The sequence below is a fragment of the Macrobrachium rosenbergii genome, chromosome 11 (assembly GCF_040412425.1).
Source record: "Macrobrachium rosenbergii isolate ZJJX-2024 chromosome 11, ASM4041242v1, whole genome shotgun sequence".
Classification (NCBI taxonomy): domain Eukaryota; kingdom Metazoa; phylum Arthropoda; class Malacostraca; order Decapoda; family Palaemonidae; genus Macrobrachium; species Macrobrachium rosenbergii.
Genome location: NC_089751.1, coordinates 34,059,260 through 34,080,408, shown reverse-complemented (window position 1 = coordinate 34,080,408; position 21,149 = coordinate 34,059,260). Strand labels below are relative to the sequence as shown.

General features: G+C 36.9%; 1 protein-coding gene across 10 annotated transcripts in view; it reads left to right on the top strand.

Annotated features, from left to right (window-relative positions):
* RtGEF (Rho-type guanine nucleotide exchange factor) overlaps window positions 1-21,149 on the top strand; it is a 318,924-nt gene that overhangs the window by 285,948 nt on the left and 11,827 nt on the right. For 6 of the 10 annotated variants that reach the window (XR_010854520.1, XR_010854516.1, XR_010854518.1 and 3 more), the window contains 2 exons: window positions 4,045-4,269; window positions 11,426-11,516. Coding sequence is in view for 3 of the 10 variants with exons in the window: in XM_067111541.1 (XP_066967642.1) it covers window positions 11,426-11,516 (91 nt within the window). In the remaining 7 variants the exon portion in view is untranslated. Of the gene's footprint in view, window positions 1-4,044; window positions 4,270-11,425; window positions 11,517-21,149 lie in introns of those variants that run through there. The other 4 variants (XR_010854517.1, XM_067111541.1, XM_067111539.1 and 1 more) reach the window with 1 other exon arrangement.

The following is a 21,149-nucleotide window of genomic DNA, read 5'->3' as shown; positions in this document are numbered from 1 at the left end:
CTTGTATGGTGGGATAAGATGCCAGCCTTTACCCCAAGTTGTAAACAAGTGGGACAGCACTCCTAACAATGATTGTACACCCCTTCTTGTACTACCAACAGGCAGCTACAAATATTCCATACTAAAACAGATGTTTTGTGAACATGTATAGCATATGAAAACAAATTCAGTATTCTATAAATGGTGCAGTACACACCATTCCCAGCAGCTGATACACTGACTGTTAACACTGGCACTCCCTAGGTGGCCTGTCAGAAACTATGGTACATGTGTCATCTGCTGTTTCATGATAACTCAATAGATTGTGACTTCACGTGAATATACCATAGGTATTTATGGCTGATGGATGCCAAAAAAAATAAAACCGTTGTTTATCATAACATTTAATGTGCAAGATTTGCATGTTTCATATGTGGCTGGTGTAATGCATCTGGTTTCAGAGAAAGATTACATGCACCATACACTTTGGTAGTGTATTGACACTGGCCACAGGGTGTGCTTACATCACTGAAACAAATGGCTGATGAGTACTACTGTGCTTTACAATAAAATATTGTACATAATAGTGCTATCAGGGAACTATGAAGTGCAATCTCTTAATATTTTATTGATGTTGATTTTGACTTGAATGTGTTTAACAGTAGATTTGACAAATTTGTTTGCTCTCTAGGTACAGGATACCAATAGCTGTGTGTTGTAGGTTGTTTGCTGTACAGTGCATATTAAAAGACATTATGGTTACTGTGTCAATATAAATATGTAATGTGACCTTATTTTGTAGTTTTGGCTCAGGTTATTGTACACTATAGCCTAACTTTATATAGGCCTAAGATTTGGTCCACTGGTAACCTACCTTATGTTTTGGGGGTTGACTTACAGGATAAATATGCCTGTCTCATAATTTTGAACTAAAAATCTTGATGTTGACTCATACACTCCAGTTTACAGTACATAGCTTGCTTATAAATTTTATTTTAGAATCAGAATTTTATTTTAGAATCGTAGCTTCTACCCATACATTTTTGTAATTGAAGTTTTTTAATCTGAATGTTCATTATTTATTGAGAAAGAAGTATGTTCTGTTATGTAAAAAAAAAAAACTTAACAAAACAAAGCACTGTATAATTTATGCACTAAAGTAAAATGTGTTTGCCATCCTTAAGTGCCCAACTGGTAAAATTTGGTTCATGGGCTGAAAATGGTTGGAAGCCTGTAACGAATCAACTTTTTCTATATTATGTTGGCCTATTTTGTCCCTTCTTGCTGGTTCTGTTATGTAATAAAACAACAAAACAAGCACTGTGTCATTTATGTACTAAAGTAAAATGTGTTTGCCATCCTGAAGTGCCCAACTATTAAAATTTGGTTCGTGGGCTGAAATTGGTTGAAAACCTTTGACGAATTAGCTTTTTCTCTACTGTATTGGTCTAATTTGGCCCTTCCTGCTGGTTCTGTTATGTGGAAAACTACAAAACAAAGCACTTTTATCATTTATGCACTAAAGTAAAATGTGTTTGCCACCATCCTCAAGTGCCCAGCAATTAAAATTTGGTTCATGGGCTGGAAATGGTTGAAAACCTGTGACAGATGAGTTTTTCTATACTATTTTGGTCTATTTTGGCTCTTCCTGCTGGTCTGCAGCTTGTAATTAACATATCTAAAAGTTTTCCAACTTAACTACTCATCCCTTCCCATCGCATCTCCAACCATCTTTTTCAGATCTTACCTGTTCCTCAGGCTCTGGGCACATCTCTCAGCAACTATTTTGTTTCTAATATTTTCATACCAATGCTCCAGCCATAGACTTTATCATTTTGCAGTCATACCTCTTTCAAAGTCTCCAGTGTATGGTAACTTCTTCAGGACAAGTCAATTGTATGCTGTCTGAGGAGTCTCCAACATATGTTGCCATATCTGCTGTATAGAATGGTGCAGGTCTTATACATGCATCATTAATTTTTTGCACTGATCGCTCTCAACACACTGAAGCTGTTACTGTTCAGCTCTGTCGTTACAGACTTTTGGCATAACAGCCATTGACCATACCATTGAAAATATCGCTTCCCGTCCAGTCAGTAAAGTTTAGCAGCAATTGGGCCTGCTCAGTACTTGGATAGGTGACCTCATGGGAACACCGGATGCTGTTGATGTCTAAGAGTTGTCTTTTGCATCCATGATTAGAAATGTTGGGGCTAGTCAGTACTTGGACAAGTGACATCATAGGAACTTCGGGTAATGTTGATGTCTAGGAGACGTCTTTCGCATCCATGATTCAAGTCTTTGGCTTATGAATTCCTGTCGTTCTGCCTGATTCATCAGGAGATCAACAGTGTATGAGCATTCCGTTTCTAAGGACCTTAAAGGCTACCAAGTGCCCAAAGGCCTTTTGCTTTACCGCTTAGACTTCACCTCCAAACTAGTGCCGACAACTTGTTTTTGGTTCTGACTCACCCAAGAAGTGGTGCCTAGGAGATCCATTTCTTTTGACTTTATGTATAATCAAACGGACGTGCACCACAGCTGACATGGTGAACAACAATGCATTCCAGGTGAGATTTCATAAGGTCACGGGCATTGGTCTGCCCCTAGCATTCAGGAAGAACCTGTTGGACAGGTACTAAGGACGGAAATGTGGTCACAACAGACCACATTCGCCTCCTTTTTACCTTCAGGACGTTACCCATAGATCCTTGGACTCTTTTTCCTTGGGTTCTGTGGTGGCTGCTCAGCAGTCATGTAGATTGCCCAGCTCTTGAGGACAGGTAGCATCTTGCCTTAGGTGTACGGCTGCACAGAGGTTTGTGTGGGACCAGCCTCCTATCTTCTCTTATATATCCTTCGAAGGGATGGTTAGCAAACTGTCACATGCTGGACGGGCACGCATGCAGGTATTCTAGATGACTGAGTATCCTGTCTATAATCTAGCTCTTTTTGGATTAATAGATGAAACTCCTACCCTCTCTGTAGCAAGGGGAGAGAGGGATTGACAATGAACAGACCTGTTGATTATCATCAGCTTTATTGTCCCCAACAATATGGGTTCATCCAAGCCTATCTTCGAATCAGTGACATTACCTTCCATTTATTCGAAGGCCCAGAAGTCTGGCAGTTGAACAAGGAGTAAGTCTCCCATATGTAAAGACTGAGGGTTTGTATATGTGTAGGAACAAATGACAAATTTTTAAAGTAATTTATATTTTTCCTAACATACAAACCCAAAGTCTTTACATAAGTGGCCCACCTCTAGCCGCCCCTCATTCTGCTTCCTGGGTCAAAAGGTTAAGTGAATGCGTACCATCTGGATGGGAGGGATTTCTCCCCTTCCGTTAGTAGCCAACTACCAATATCCACCTTCTTGTAAGTTAAACGGCCACCTCCAGCTTGCTCTGAAAGTAAATCCCATGTGTAAAGACCTCAGGTTTGTATGTTAGAAAAAATACAAATTTCTTTAAAAATTTGTCATGTTAGTGTTAGGACAGCTACATTAAGCAGTTCCCATGAGCCTCACTTTCTGTACTGGTTTTTAGTGTGTCCTATAAGTATGATAAATAAAGTACTCATTGCTGAGGTGTTTTGGGCAAATTAAAGGTTTCTACTTCAGTTTTTTAATAAGTAATTGGACACTGCTTCTTTTCCCGAGCAAATTAATGAGTTTATACTTCAGTTTTTTAATAAGTAATTGGGCACTACTTCTTTGCCCTCCTTGGATTTTAGGCTTCAGTTATAAGAGGTATGTATCTATTAAACAATATGTTTATTAATTCTTTGCAATATGCTTTGAAGATAGTTACAATTTCACAAAATTTAGAATATGATACAGTAGTTTTGTGTCATCAGATTGTTAAAATTATTTGCAAACATGGTTCCTTATTTGGTCTTTTTTAATAATTCTCATAATAATAGAGGAATGAATGGGTGTGAATTTTTTATGTAGGAGTTGTGTAAAATATAGCATTTTTCTTCATACTACTATCCTTTTGGTGATTGGTCTGGGATTCTTCTGTCATTCTCGTTCCTCTCTTTTTCATTGCTCTGTGGACTCAGTTGACTTGGGCCAAGTGAGCCGATCTTGTGGTGGTGGGGGGCTGGACTGCAGAGGAGGAACAGGAAATCTACAGCATCATCCTCCTCCCAACTCCCCACCCCCACTTTCACCGTTTGGCGATCTCCGGCTCAATAAAGGCCAGCGTTCCAACTGGTGCTGTGGCCTGGCTATTAAAGCTATTAAGAAAAACATTGATTTTGACTGTTAGAAAAGCTAAAGACAGAGTTAGAATCTACAGTTTTATAAGTATTTGCATACCTTAAGTATGGGTACTAAAAGTACTTGCACTCTGCCCTTTAACTGAGTGGGTAATGAATAATGCATGCTTGTAGGTTATATAGTCAGTAATATATTTGTCAAGCTGATTTATGTGGGCCTTTTACTGTATATTGGTGGCATTTGAACTCTTGTTGTATTTCCTGTTCCATGATGCCTTTTTATGATATTACACATATTACAATGAAAGCCACCTTGTGGTAAAAAACTTTATACAATATATTTGTTAGTAGTACAATAATTGAAATATTTTTGTATTTTATATAGCTTAGTTTCACTTACTATATACTGTATAGAGTACACTAAGCAGATTGCAGTGTCTGCTTCTTTAAAAAGAACTCGTAAATGTCTTTGAAGTGATGATGATAAAATTCATATAAGCCCTTTGGTATATTATTATCAGTCAAGTCAGATAATAAGTGTACTTGTGTATGATTTAAAGTTCCCCTATAAGATGTTAAGGAAGACTTGAAGTCTTAATTTTTTTAGTTTACTTGAAAGGTATGTAAAGTACCTTTTGTAGGCTATACCAAAGCACTGAGTAAGTTTTCCAGGTTGCTTGGAGAAAAAGTACTTTTAGTTTTGAAACATGGTGCCATTATGTAGACTAAGAAAGTATAATTATTAAAAATTAATCAAACTACTATATGGTATGCATGACATAAGGAGGAATGGAAGAGAAATTAAAACAAATATTATAGGTTTAACATAGTGAAGAGTTGGGGTTGAGGCTAATTTTTCCAGCTTTACTGCATTATTTATAATGCCAGGTTTTGAACGTAAAATTGGTTGCTATTGTTTATAATGAAAATAAAGAACTTTATTGTATAAGTTTTATTGAAGATATATTAAAGGTAATATTTTCATTTTAGGAGAATTGTAATAACTATGATTACATGTTTCTCACTTATTTCACTGTAAGAAGCTATGATTAGCATTAATGGACCATTATTTTATGTGTATTTTGTTAAAATTGGGTTTATTTCTATATTACAGTAATTAGAAAGCCATTTTTATAGATTGCATGCTCTCTGTAAATATTGAGTTACAGGTAAATAGCAGGTAATGGTGAAATTTCAAATTCCTAGTGTATTAGTTGGATTCCTGATTTTGTCTTCCAGACTGTGTTAACGTCACAGTTTTTAAAGTGCATTTGCTCTTTACTAAGACTTTGTTAACTGTACCTACTATAATATGGTATGTTGATAAAAATGGTAGCTATGTATTTTGTTTGTAATATATTTTGATATTTTTGTCAAAAAGCTCTTTGAGGGGGATCAGAGATTGGTTCCAGTTCACATACTCTGTATATCACTTGAAGCCAATTATTCTCTGAGAGTTATATGCAAAAGAGAAATATATTTGGCGCAATACTTTGTTTAGCATTTACTTTTTACTATGTGTTAACAGAAAGGTATTGAGATAAAGGTGAAAGTAAATTTTTAGAATCTGTATTGTATTTTTCCCTGAAAGAGGTGGCCACAAGAGTATATGGCAATTGTTAGTAACTGGAAGCTGATGGAGCATCAGGTTAGTAACTGGTAATGTACTTACTGTTATTTCTCCCTATACAGTATTTATTATTATTTTTTTTGAGGTAAGTAGAACTACACTTGAGGGAATTTTGCCAAGCTTTTTCTGCATAGAAAAGATTTTTTTAAGTTAGAATAATCCTGAAATATAACTAGGGCTTGGCATGATAAAGGGTATGATCTCTCTATATTTGTTATAAAACATTATTATTACATATCTGTATTATATTTTTATTGCACAATAAAAAAATGAACAGTTATTGCATCTTTGTCCTAAAGGTGAATATTGCTGGCAGTGAAAATAAGTAAGGTTATTTTCTTTCTGAGCATTAGTAACTTGAGAATCTTTAACAACTATATTATTGTGGACCTTTTAGAACATGAGAGTCTTTAATAACGTATGGAAAATATTTCATGTAAATCAGAATAAATATTAATAATATCTAATTCCTCTCTTGCATTCACTAATATTGGTTATTGAGAAGTAAGCATTAACTTTGGATATGATAGGTGAAGAAGTAAATGCCAACATGAAAGTTGACACTGAACAGTATGTTCTGAGGGCTACAAAATGATCTCATGCAATTTATGCTAATATAAAAATGAGTAACAATATGTGCAGTTACTTTTCCTGTAGGCCACTTCCCAGCATGGTTTCTTCTACATTTGTGAAAATCAAACAGTAATTAGCAGGAAGCTCAGACTTGGCACATTAGTTGATCAAGTCCTTCTGATGAAAATGCCAAAAGCCTTATAAATCCTGATAAATGGGAAGTCTGATAGCTCAACTACAGGTGTTTTTTCTAGCAGTTCAGCACTTGATTTGTGTGCCCAACCAGGGTGTTAAAAAGATGTTTGTCTTGGAATTAACAATCCTGATTGCTACCAATAGTCTACACAACCTATCCATATTACATTTTATGTTACAGATTCTAGTTTGGGAGCTGTGTGGATCATTCATATGTAGTAAAGTGTAAAGTACTACGTACATACCATCTTAAGAATATCAATAATCTGCTAATGTAAAACAGCATTAAATTTATTGACCTCATTTAGGAGTTAAAGACATCTTGGCAGCATTGTGCTCTGTAGATTAGAGCACCTATATACAAGGCATTTGGCATCAGTTCAGATTTGATTAGGCAGATCATAAGTTGTAGATTTACACCATTATGGTTATACTTGTACAGTATATAAAGATCTGTCTTTGAATTAGCTTTAATGTTTATATAAAGAACTTGTTACATAAAAGTTTCATCATCATTTTAATTCACTTCTTACATTGCTGCTTGACAATTCCATATTTTGTAATTCTGTCAAATTGGGGTACTCTCTCAAAGTAGTTATTAAAAATAAAATTAGTTGAAATTCAGCCAGGTAACCTTACAATATTCTCAATACAGTAATGCCCAACACAGTGCTGAACTTATTATTTAGGTATCTGAATTTGTAAACTCACAAGACCCCAAACTGAAAGGCATATTCTCTACTGAAATTTAGATACCTAAAATAATAATTTCAGCATTTTGTTGGGCATTATTGTATTGAGAATATTGTAAGCTTATCTGACTGAATTTTTCCTAAGTTGTCTGTAAGTGTGTTTCGGCTGTAAAACGTTTGAGGACAGAATTGTGGAAGGGATCACCAAAAATCTGGCTCAGTATAATATAGCACCAACCTAAAGGTAATTTCCATCATATTTTATCCACAAATGCTTCATTTTGTTTATGAGCTACTATTTTGTAATTACTGCTTTTTGCAGCTTTAGTAGTTGTAGAATTTAAAATTCTTTAAACTCACAGACCTTCATTTATTTGTTGGTGGCATGATGTGTATATTGTTTACTATTTAGGAATATGTATGGCACATGTAGTAGTTAATCATATGTAATTGACATATTCTACTGCACTGTGTACTTACCTAGTCTATTCAAGCATGGTATTTTTTCAGCTGTATTAATAAAGTATGTTAATTTATGTGCAGTGCATCAAAGAGATGGACCTGTTTTGATTCATTGCACTGGAAAGTATGGATGTGTTGGCATGAAGTGGTGTGATTTTTTTTTGTAAATAGAATATATAATTTTTATATCTTCCCATAAGGTAAACATCATTCATTAGTAACTATAACTTGTAACATCCTATAGTTCATTAAGTAAATCCTGAAGAGGAATTTGATGAAATACTGTCATTATCTGCTAAGAGCTTATCCATAGCATAAACAAAGTTAATTGCTCAGTCATACCTTTTTGTACTTATAATTTCTAATGACAAATTATTATACTTTTTCTCACTGGCTAGCTAACTTGCTAACTGTCTTGCAAAATCAGTTTTCCAGAATCTCTATTTTAAGAAATGTTTCTTTTCCTTTTAAATTCTTGAGCATTTAGAGTGCTCTTTTTGAAGGATTTTAGAAAGGTTGCAGTATTTTGATACAGTATAATTTTTAGTAAATTACAGTGAGGGTATTTGGTATTCAAGTGAAGTGGATTTATGTATTGTTATAGTTTTATTTTTCCCATGTTCAATATTTGTTTCCATTTCAAGAAACCAAAAGATATACTGTATTGTATTTTGTAACCAAAGTGTAAATTTTGCAAATGTTCAAAATTCTTACATTATTGTTTTTGTGAAGATCTTCATTTCTGTATGCTGTACTTATTTTTTATTGTATTAGAAGTAACATATTTATGACCAAAATTATATTTTCCTAGGTGTGGAATGAGTTTTCTTCAATCTCATCTCTCTTTTATTCTTACTATGGTATTATCTTTAACATCATAAAAATGTTCTGGATTTCTGATCTTCATGATTATATTTTCTGTTAGGCTGCATCCACGCGATCAAGCTTTGTTCGACGAACTTTGTCCGATGTGGCATCAGAAGTGGAGAAACAGCGGGCAAAGTCAGCAGTTTGCCAGCTTCTGACGTCACACCGGACAAAGTTCGTCGAACAAAGCTTGATCGTGTGGATGCAGCCTTAGGTAAGTACTATAGTGACCCCTCACTTGTAAAAGCTGTAACACATACTGAAGAGTGCTGTACAAGACATGCTATTCAAGAATTCATAATAAGTACAGGTGACTACCATGATACAATAGACAGATAAATACCGAAATGCTTATATCGGATACATTTTTCCCTACCCAAAGCCAAATGGTCGAACAAGATCCTGTATTCATCTTTTCACTCTGAAGTATTTCTGTGTCCTGTATATAACATAAACAAATAAGGAACCCCTAGCTAGTCCTGTATTAATCTTCAGCGAGTTCTTTAGGGAGAATTGTCCTAATGCACGGCAGGGACAGTGTGACATAGACGAGGATAAAATACAATACTGTAATTAAGTAATAAATAAATACTCAGCCTGAAAGCTTCTGTAAATCACACCTACATACAAACCTTGTTGAAAGCAATTTACCACTAATATTAAATGCTTACAAAAAAGCAGAGCAAATATTGCCTGCATGTTGCTGCATGTTAGTCATTAACTTGCATTTAATATTAGTGCTTAATTCTTTCATGGGCAACTTGAGTATTTATTTTAACCAATATTTATATGAGTGTAATCTTTCCCTTTGGTGTGTTGTTTCATTGTGTTCCCTTATTGAAACATTCTCTCTTTCTCTCTCTCTCTCTCAGATGGCATATGGTAATTTTTGGCAAATGAATCTGTTTTTATTTTTTTTTTACTGGTAGGGTATTCTATTAGCTTATGTTGTATTTTTCTTTACTTAATTGTGTTTAGTATCCTACATGTTGCAGAAGGTTATAGTCTTGGTATTAAGATGTTTCTTTTGGATATGTTTATAGTTTCTTTAAAAGATTTTCATATTTACAAGCAAGTTATTGGGTAAAAATGAAAAAATTGTTAGCTTTTGTAAATATTGACTTCACTTTTGATTTAATTAATTAGTGCATTGTTTTGTTTTTAAGTGAATTGTGTACAGTATTGCCATGTGTGCACAATGCCTCAATGAACTTGCCAGGGCCTTCTGGATGATTGTGTAGTACCCTCATGTCTTCACTGGATAAAGCCTCCAGCTCTTATGCAGGAAGTATAACACATTAATTTATGGCCATCCCAATGTAAAGATTATAATAGGTCAACAGAAAACCTGATTTTATTCTTAGTTATAACAACAAATAGCAATTCATAGCTCCAGGGAAGTTTGGAGTTGGTTTTATTATGAAGAAAATTGTAATGTACAGTAAAATAATTTATGACCTGCTTTCTGCTTTAAGGCAGCTTTGTGGTTTGGGTAAATTGCCTTTATCACTATTTCATTTTTATTATTGTTTTGAATTTATATTCATCAGTAGAAAATTTTTTAAAAATTGTTCACCCATTTTGGTGAGTCTCCAAGCCAGCTTTCACCCTGGAGAAATGCCTATAGGAGTTTTGTTTCCTATGGGGGGGGAATGTATTTTTTGCACTTTAGTATTTACCATCTTAGGTAAAGTTATTGAAATTGACGTTTCTATTTTTTATCAGCTGTTTGCTGCCTATACTGAGTGGACATACTTTATTCAGTGGCTCATAACATTGTGTGATTTACATGAATATGTGATATCTGAAATATAAATTCCACCCTAAACCTAGTGTCGAATGTATTGTGGCGAGTGGCTCTCAGGATTAGTGGGGTGGCCAGTAAATTTGACTCCGTAGTCTGGTCAAAATACCCTTCTTCATAATAAATTCAGGAATAAGTGTAATGCTCAAACATAGTGGTCTGGCCAAACTACCGTACTATATATAATAAATACAAGAACATGTGGAATGCTCAGATTTAATTTAGTACAAATAATATCCATTTAGTACTTGCAAAAAGATTTTGTGTCGCGTAGAGGAGATTTAAGCAAAACTTCAGAAAACATCAAGATCTTGTGGAAAAATTGCCAACCTTGTGGTTGTGATGAGCCTCATAGTTTTGTATGATTAACTCTGTGTTGTATATCATGTTTTAATTTACTCCATATCAGAGTGTATTGTACTTATTTTTAATACACATGAAACTAGTAAGGTTGGAAGCAAAAGTCCTGCAACAAAAGTGTGCTCATTATTCTAATGTAAATAACCTTTTCAGGGGTCCTGTTTTGTTGAAAGTCATTTTCTTTTCTCAATTTTTATAGTTAATTGCTTTTTATAAACTTATTCATAAAGGACATTACTTTATTCACTTGAGACAGAATAAATATTGTCCCCAGTGAATTTGGAACCTCATACTTAACTTAAAATCCTAGCATGCGAGATGTTTTACTGCTTTTGTGTGTATAATGGCTATTTGCATGTTGACAACAGGGTACAAGTATTGTACTGAAAGTTATATTTTCTTCCCCCCTTCATGCCATCAGAGGACATTTTGGTAATATGCATATTTTTAGTTATGAACCTTTTCCTGGTTCTTGAGATTTTTTAATTGAGGACAAGCACTGAATAACTTCATTTGACTATGAACAACATAAGTGAATTCATTTAAAAATAGGGACAGTATTAATTACAACTGTGTGAAATTTAAACTATGTAAACTTTTGATTATTCTGGAAAATATAATTTTTTTACTTATTTTCAGCATTTTTGGATAATCCACAATTGCTGATTGCTGAGGAGGAGAAAATTATTGTGGAAGAAACCAGAGGGAATCAAATTGTAATTGAAGAAAAGTAAGTATATTATTACTTTTTTATTGCTGTTTTCCATAAAGTACAATTATTTATGATTAATACTTTTGATATTAGAAGAAAATTATCATGAGATATTCTATGGATTAGATAAGGAAGTTGAGGGCCATTCTTATTTCATCTCATTTTCCCTTTTAGAGAAAAGAGGGGATGCAATAAATGAGCTAATTAAATGCAAAATACAAACCTATTTTTATGAATGCCTTACTTGTCACATTTGGTGGTGTAACTATCTCCTGAATCATAACAACTTGTTGTGCTTGGAATCATTGTTTTTATGTGGTTTTCCTTTTCTTTATGCTTTTTTTCTCCCCTATGATACTGGAAAGGTCTTTACTAATAATATAAGTATGGACTTGAATATGGGTTTAATTGCTCTTATAAAAGAGAGGGGGTGACTGGCAGCCCCCCCAGCAGACAAGAATTTAGTAATTTATTTGAGGTAAAGGTCTTGTTCCAGGTACGGGGGAGTGATCTTGGTGGAGTCACACCTTTAAGATGCTAAGGGCATTGTATATATTGGGGCATAATGCCTGGGTGTTCCAGAAAATATAAATTTTCATAAAATTTATTATTTGGATACTTGCCAACTGTTAAAGATGGCTGTATCTTTGCACCGGCAGCTGAGTCCGCATTCAAATAAAAGATCGTTCCGCTAACCTGGGTGACTGTCTAGTTCACCTTTCTCCACCAGGTGTATTTTTAATTTTTAGCTCTGCTTCTACAGTAGGAAAGTATCCAAATAATAAATTTTGTGAAATTTTATATTATTTGGGGTAAATCTTACCTACTATTAAAGATAGCCGATTCCCACATTGAGAATAGGATGGTGGGTAATGCAGCTAGACAATATCCACTCAGCTAGGCGAGCGAAAGGTTTCTTGCATGAAACTGTAAACATTCTTAACTGCTAACCCTTATTGGGTATTACACCCACCAGAAGGTAGATCCTATTCAGGGAGCAAGGCTCTTATATGTGCTTAACAAAGACCAGTCTTGTGGAGAAAACCACTCCAACTTCTGCTGGAGTGAAATAGAAACAGCATGAAAGGACCCATGCCTGGGTTCTAAGGCCCTCAGAATGACATTCAAGTAAAAATAAATACCTTGATGGCATAAAGTACACTCTTGTACATATGTGCCTTCATGCTCCCCATAAAATCAGAACCCAGGATTTACAGGAAGACAAAGAGCCTAAAAGAATGCTCTCTTTTGTTTCAGGAAAATACTTTACCTGCTACGATTAGCGAACTAAGGGCTTTTCAGTTTATGAACATGATTCTACATCCTTCAGTAGTGAGCAGCAAAAACCAAGTTGCACTTCACTGCACCACATTAATCACATCCTCAAGTGCCACTTATGTCAAAAACTAAATGAAATAGCAACTGCTCTTAAATTATGAGTGTTTACCTTCAATAAAGGTAAGAGATCTGGAACTAGTTCTCATGTGCTAGTTTAACAAATACAATATTTAACAAAGGAGAACATCACAGTCATTTGGCAAGAGTGTGTTAGGTTTTCCAACACTGCAAAACAAATAGTTATCTTTGCCTGTACAGGTTTTAAGCTAAATACAACTCAGTTGCCTTAACAGGACAGAGAAGAGCTTTCTTTTCATTCCTCACTAATGTTCAATTTGGAATGCTTATAGTTCTCTCTAATAGCTTAGCCTTAACATCATTCTTAGCTCTGAATAAAGCAAAAAGGTAAACACCATCCCCTTTACAATAGCCTACCTTATAGAAGAATGCTTGCAATTAACTTACTCTTTTAACTGTTGTTTTGTTACCAAAAAAAGTGTGTTTTCATAGTTAAATACATCAGTGGAACCAGATCCTCCCTTAACAGAAGAATATTAGAGAGATCTACCACAACAGCTTGACTAGCCAAAAACCGTTACCCGAGGCAATTCTTTGATTCTTTGTCCTCAAAACTCATTCAGTACAGTTGTCCCTCGCCATATTGTGGTTCACTCATCACGGTCTCCCTGAATTGCAGATTTTTTTATTTAAAAAATATATCTAAATTTGTATTGCAGATTTTTCACTATATCGCAGGATTTTGCAGTATTTATTATTATTTTTATTTTTGTGGTAAAAGATTTTCTAGCCTAAAATTTCTATTTTCATGCCTTAAGTACATTTTTTATCTTAAAATTATTTACCAATTTTCAGTTATTAATATTAATGTAAACAGCAAAAAATATATAAAATGCTCAATTAAAATCCCACAAAATCACAAAACAGCTTACCAATACAGGCAGTCCCCGGTTTACAACGGGGGTTCCGTTATTACGCCACGTCGTAAACCGAAAATCATCATAAACTGAAAAATCGTCAAAAATCCTAAGAAAACCTTACTTTTAATGCTTTGGTGTATTGAAAACGATGTACTGTAAACTGCATTTTTATTGAGTTTTTAATAAAAAAAACCTCCAAATTTTTATTATTCTGCCGTATTGGAGCCATATTTCTTTCGTCGGATCGGTGTACTACGCATCGTAACCCCGGAACATGCGTCGTAAACTGGGAAATAATTTCTGATGAATATATTTGAAAAGCGTTGTAACCTCGGAACGTCGTAAGCCGGGGACTGCTTGTATACTTAAACCTCTCTCTCTCTCTCTCTCTCTCTCTCTCTCTCTCTCTCTCTCTCTCTCTCTCTCTCTCTCTCTCTGGGACTCTCTTCTCTCTCTCTCTCTCTCTCTCTCTCTCTCTCTGGGACTGCTTGTATACAGAAACATATCTCTCTCTCTCTCTCTCGGGGAATGCTCGTATACATAAACATCTCTCTCTCTCTCAGTATGCATATGCATATCTTTTAATGAAAAAACCAAAATTTCAATAAAACTTGATTTCACTTACAGAGTAAACTATTGATCTATTACTATCGTAAAATATGTATACAAACAACCATCATCCCGATATCTGTAACCATTTTTACTGTAGGTATGTGTTGCCATATTTTTTCTTTCTCTGATTTACTGAACCATACTTCATTACAAGTTTAGTAGTTGACTCTATGATTATCACACATATAACAGTACACAAGAGAATATTTTATCATTGTTGATGCTTCATCTCCAGTCACCGTAAAAATATTTAAAATCCAAATTTCATATGTAAACAACTCAATGTTACTGAATATCTCTCACCCCCAGCTTGTCAAGTCAAGACTTATTCTTGTCCCAAGCTACGGCTGCGACTTCATTTGTACATAGTAACACCAGTTCTCTCTCTCCTCTCTCTCAATGAAATATGAATTACTGTATCATAAACTTTTATGTACAAAATTAAAAATAATTCCATTAATACAGGGTAAATTTGTTTCTTTTAGCAACTAAAAAATTATTTTCCTAATTCTTTCGGTAGTAGCGAGCAGCTTCAGTCAGTTAATTCTCAGAACGTAAACATTACAAATGTGGGACAATCAGTTTTTATATGCATATTACGATGATAACAGATTAAAATAATAATACAGTATACTAAATGGATTCTTCTGTAAGTGAAATAACATATTAATGTGATTACATTAATATTAGTATTTGAAAATTATTAAATCATTGTAACATACTATATACACAAGAATTTTTATCCTATTGATGCTCTGGTCCGTGAATTATTATGTAGGTTTAAAAGTACAGAAATTGTTTAAGTGCATAGGAACTGTTTATATCAGTGTGGGAAAGGTTAATAACAGTTAATAACTGTGTGGGAAAGGTTTATAAGTGTGGGAAGAGTTTATAAGCCTTAAAAATATATATATATATATAATAAAATAAATATTAGGTCGCTACTTTGCGGATTTTCCCGTATCGTGGGGGGTTCTAGAACCTAACCCCCGCAATAGACGAGGGACGACTGTACTTTCTTTTCAGTTGCTAAAGGGGGAAAGGCATGTGTCTAAACTGGACCAGTCTTGAAGAAACAACAACTGTTCAAGTCTGAGAGCCCTGAAAGGGGAAGCAGTAGACTGCTGTTCCTGCTCATCCATGTTGCTAATGAGCCCACATTTGGAGTACCCACCAGTTCCATAGCAACTGTTGGAGTTAAAGATGTAATGAACACCCATAGGCACAACTTGTCCTCTCCAGATCAGTTAATCTACCAAATTATTGTCCTTCCTCGGAATGAACTGGGAAAACAGTATTATGTTCCTTGAGCCACCCTGATTCCTGTATATTCCAAGGAAGTCGTATTGTCTGAAAATAACGCTATGACCCAGTCTCTGACCAGGTTTTAACATTTAAGACCTCCATATAGCCAAGAATTTGAGGCTGTTTAAATGAAACTTGTTTTCATCTGACCCCTACATTCTTGGCCTCTCTAGGTTGCCCAGACACTCCCCAACCTCTCATAAATGCATCTGAAAACAAGGTGAGGTATGGGGTCACCACTCGGGATAAACCTGCCAGAAAACTTAGGTGGCCTTTCCACCATGCTAACGTCTCTCAAAGGTTTGCCAGAACCAAGAATAGTCTGGAAGACTCCCTGTCCACAGTCTCTTTCTGACAAATTCTCCATTTATGCCACATGTCCCGACAGGAAAGCCATTGTCTCGTAGGAAGCTTCCTTAAGCGCTAAATTTCTTTGAGAAGAAACAATTAGAGTGTATTAGTCTCTCCAACTGAAAAATCAGAAATTTACAAGAGTACCCTTAACCCCAGATAAAGAGTGGACTGAGGAAGAGTCACAGAAGAGTACTGAAAATCATAATGCCCAGCCACTGAGCCAGACAAAGCAACAGCGCCTTGGACCTCAGAATCCTGTCGAAAGTGTTGGCTAATATGAACCAGCTGTCCTAAGTAGGGAAGAATTTTTGCTTTTGAAAGATGACACCATCCTCCTATGGGCGACAAAATCCTTGTGAACACCTGAATGCTGTGCAGAGGCCAAAACAAAGTGCCTTGAACTGGTATATCTTGAACTGCAAATACAAACTGAAGGAACTTGCACAACTAAGGGTTTATTAGTGTGGAAATATGAATCCTGCACATCCACCAAAAGTCACTAGGACTGTGTTGAATAATTCTGTGGAGAATGGGGAGGCAAAGCTGCTCAGTCTCAATCTGTCTAACACTGGGTGCCAATCTCTGGATGCTCATGGCACTAGAAAAAGTAGGTTGTAAAATCCCTGGGAAATTACGAACACCTGCTCTGTTGCATCCTTCTGTAAACAAGATACAACCTCTTTCTACCCCAGGGGAAAGACTATCCTTACTTGTGACAGCTGAAGTTCTTCGCTGGGTGAGCGGGTTCCGTTCTCAGCTACCATTCCGATGGTCCGAGTTCGAATCCCCGAGCGGCCAGTAAAATATAAATCTAATCCTTCGGGCCAGCCCTAGGAGAGCTGTTAATCAGCTCAGTGGTCTGGTTAAACTAAGATATACTTACTTTGTGACAGCTGAAGAAGGGAACAGTCTACCTTAGAGTCCCTCTCCCTTCTTCTTGCCTTGCCTCCCACTCTAGCCAGAGCTGGAGTTGCAGGGGAGGCTGAGAAAACTCCTGGCCCTTCTATGAGATGAGCTCCATGTCACAGTTGGTCTGAGCTCTCCTTACACAGGACATGGAATGCATCACCACCCCTAAAGACTTGGCCACAGTACCTGTAAATACCCTGGGGGGGATTGCAGGAGACTGCATGGTAGATCAAGGTGTCCTCATTATCAGATCACCTCTTCTCCACTACCAGCTAAACTTTACTTTTTGGAAAGTGCAAAGAAGAATCCAAGATTGATCTGTCCTCTGAGTTATACTACTCTTGGCTAAAACTTTCAACTTTCCAAGAGAAGAATGTAGGCATAAGGACACAGCTTTTCAAGGCTTAGTTTGCCCGTAGGTTACTCTTTCATCCAGGAGAAAGTCAAAACCTTTCCTCTTCACACCAACAGCCTCTGAAACTTTGCCCTCCCATTTGGTGATTAAAATCTAGTGATAATGACATTGGGAAACTTATTCAACCAAAGGTTGAGTTACTGAAAAGGAAAAACTTTTTTAATGGAGTTTCTTGAGGGGTGAGGTTGATTAAGGACTGATGAATTGACTTGCAGGGGAGTAGTCTTTGCATCATCTGGAAGGGAAAGTGGCTTGCTCAATCTGCTAGACAGCAGGGGACCTGATCAGCAGACCAAACGTAATTCTGATCAAAGACACCACAAGCAAACAGCTACCAAAGCAGTCAGAACAATACTATCACTTCTGGAGTGTGCACTAGAATATGCTGTATAGATGAGTTAGATTTAATGAGGGAGTGGTTGTTTCCCTGAAAGCATTAACCTCACAAATGTGCTTGAAGAGGTTCTGTAGGACTCTCAGGTCCAAATAGATTCTCCAGAACAAAGATCCTCTCTGAAGAGAGGCTGACACACCAATCTGCACTTGGAAGTCTCAGGACTGTGACATTATGATCACTGAATCACAAGCTTAGGTTGGCTCATAACCACTGTAAATCATGGTCCACATTCCTGTACTTTCGAGTGATCAGCCAAAACCAGACTAGTAGAGGCTACAGCCAAATACCACATTCTATCATGCATATGCACATGAGAGTCGTGGAGAAAACAGGTACACCAAGAGTGTCTGCACTATCACATGCACAAAGCTTGCCACAGTACCCAGAGATATTATAATACAGTGATCTTTTGTGTGTTTACCCTCTATCTGCACTCACACAATTCTGGGACTGTGCACATGTAAATCAGGCTTCTGGATGAGCCAGGAAAAGTCATAAAATCCTGTTGTATCATACAGCAGTGACCTGTTGTGAGTGAAACTTCTGTCAGCACTCGCACAGTCCAAGGGACCAAGCATGCACCAAGCTTGAAGGTAGCACCAACTCTTCTCTGTGCATCTCACAGAAATATGAACTGGGGAGGAGTCCAAGGCAGTCCTGTGTCTAGCAAAGAAATGAGACAATGCTACCTCATGATCACACTCTGAGAGCCCATTGACACCCTTAACTACAGCACGTCCCAGCTGCAGGTAAGCAAATGCTGTTGCCTGTTCGTAAGAGGGTTCTTAGATAAATCTTTCCTGCAGAAGATGAGGAGGAGGTGGAGGAAGTAATATACTTGTGTTTCTTCACAATATGCTTTCCATAAACCTTACTCTCTGCAGCTACAGTAAAAGAGATATAGAGGCAGGTAGTAACTTTGGAGGAGTGTGGCCTATGCCCGATACCACAGTGGTATCTAAACAAGCAAGACGACTGCTACAGGAGATGGACGTGTTTTTTAGAGTTTGTAAGCAGAAACAACAGTAGGACAGCAACAAAAAGTGGGTCCTTTAAAACACTGAGGGGGGGGGACAGAAATGTCTGCCAGTACTTCATCGAAGCTGTCACAAGAGAAAATATTTAGTAAGTTTCAACGTCAAGTCTGTTAGAATACAGCAAGATGTCTTAAGCCAGCACTAATTCTTTAGCCATGATCGCATTATGGCAAGTGAGTGGGGGTTTCCTCCCAATCACCTGCCTACCTCCAATTAACCATTTTGTTACCAAGTTTCAGCAGTCATTTTAAGCTTGTGATATAGAATTCTCATACATAAAAGGCAATGGTTTGCATTTTCATAGGAAGAAAATGACAAATTTTTAAAGTAATTTGTATTTTTCCTAACATACAAACTTGAGGTCTTTACATATGGGATTAACTGTCAGCGAGCTGGAAAACCGGCCAATAAACTTTGCAAGGTGGTTATGGTACATAGCTACCAATGGTAAGGGCGGAAGCACAAACCACCAAGTCGTGCGCATTCAATTTCTATGCAGTTTACCTTATGGCCCAGGTAAGAGAATGAGGGGTGGGAAGAGGTGGACGCTTTATGTAAAGACCTCAGGTTTGTATGTTGGGAAAAATACAAATTACTTTAAAATTCTGTAAATTTTTTCTACACAAATACAAACCCTCGGTCTTTACATATGGGAGACTTACTTTTGGAAGGAGGATTCTGCGTAAATCTCTGAACTGACTGGTAGTTTGGCTCACCTGGGTACTCTCTTCCTGGTCATGGAAGAGCAAAGGAAGGAGACCATACTTCTGACCTATTGAACAAGAGAGATGTTCAGTTGCCAGACTTCTGGGCATTTTGAAATAATGGAATGTAATATCCTTGATTCAGAAAGGTTTGGATGAACCCACAATGTCGGAGACCACAAAGCTAAGAATAACAGACTGGTTTGTTCATAGTCAGTCCCTCTCTCCCCTTGCTAGAGAGAAGGAATGATTTGTCTCTACTAATCCAAATGGAGCTAGATTATAGATAAGATACTCTCATCTAGATCACTTGCATGCACACACTGTTCCTCTGCCCACTGGAAGAAGAAGAAAGACAGGAAACCAGTCCCACACACACACCTTCCCCTTGCAGCTGCACACCTTAGGTGAGATGCAACCTGTCCCTCAAAACTGGGTGAACTACATGACTTGTTGAGCATTCACTAGGACCCCAGGAGAAAGTGTCCAAGGACCTATGAGCAACGTCCTAGGGTAAAAGGAAATGAATGTGATTTGCACGATTACATTCCATCCTATTACTCGACCAACAAGTTCTTCCTGGATGCGATGTACAGACCAATGCCCCTGGACTCAAAAGATCTGGCCCAAAATGTACTGATGTCTACCAGGAAGTTGCGGGGTACACTCATTTGATCATCTCACTAGTCAAGAGAGATGACAATTTGGACACTGTTTCTCAGCCAACTTGAAGCTAATGAACGAGTCGTTGGCTTTGGGCTGAAGGTCTAGTCTTTAAGGAGGGCAACATAGACGTCATACTGTCATTGGAACCGCGGGATCATAGAAGTGAGTGATCAATCTCACTGATCATCTTCGAAATGTGTACAATGGCAAAAAGAGTAAGCTTCCAGATGTAAATGGATACCAAAGATGTCTTGCTTGTTCAAGGGTGCGAGAAGACAGCGCAGAACAGCGCCAACTTCAGTAAGTTGAGAAAAGGACTATGATCAAACTTTTTCAGAGGTTAAACAAATTTCTGGAAGTCAAGGTGCCAATATCAACTGTCCTTATCTCCTGACTTTATCAGTTGAACTGTTTGTAATTTACATCCATCTTGCTTGGGATGTGTCTGGTTGGCCACTGTACTGAATGTTCTACGGTCTACTCGTGTACCTGCACTGCAGTAGAGTAGACAAAAGGATACTAGGCCCTATGTTGACCATGGCACTACTTTGGTATAATTGCACTATCACCCCGAGGAGTGTCTATCTTTGGATCTTGAGACTCTTGAAAGTCTAAAAAGAATTGTGCTTAAGTTCCAAGAAAGGAAGTGTAGGAGACTGCTGCCCTGGTCAATGTTTCGAAGAATGAAAAATCTCTGGAGGAGGATAGTGTCTTCATGGCACTACCTTGGTGCAGTTGCTATCAATGGAGTGCCTATTTTGACCCAGAGACTTTTGAAACTATCTTAAGATCCACATAATATTCTCTCCCTCTCGGGTTGTCGATCAACAGGTAATTGCATCAGCAGCTACTGCTTACAACTCCCACTTCTTCCACTCCTCAGAGGAGTGTGCAGTCAAAAGAAATGGAGCTCCTAGACACCACTTATTGGCTGAGCTGGAAACAAAAACAAATTGTCGACACTTAGTTTGGAGGT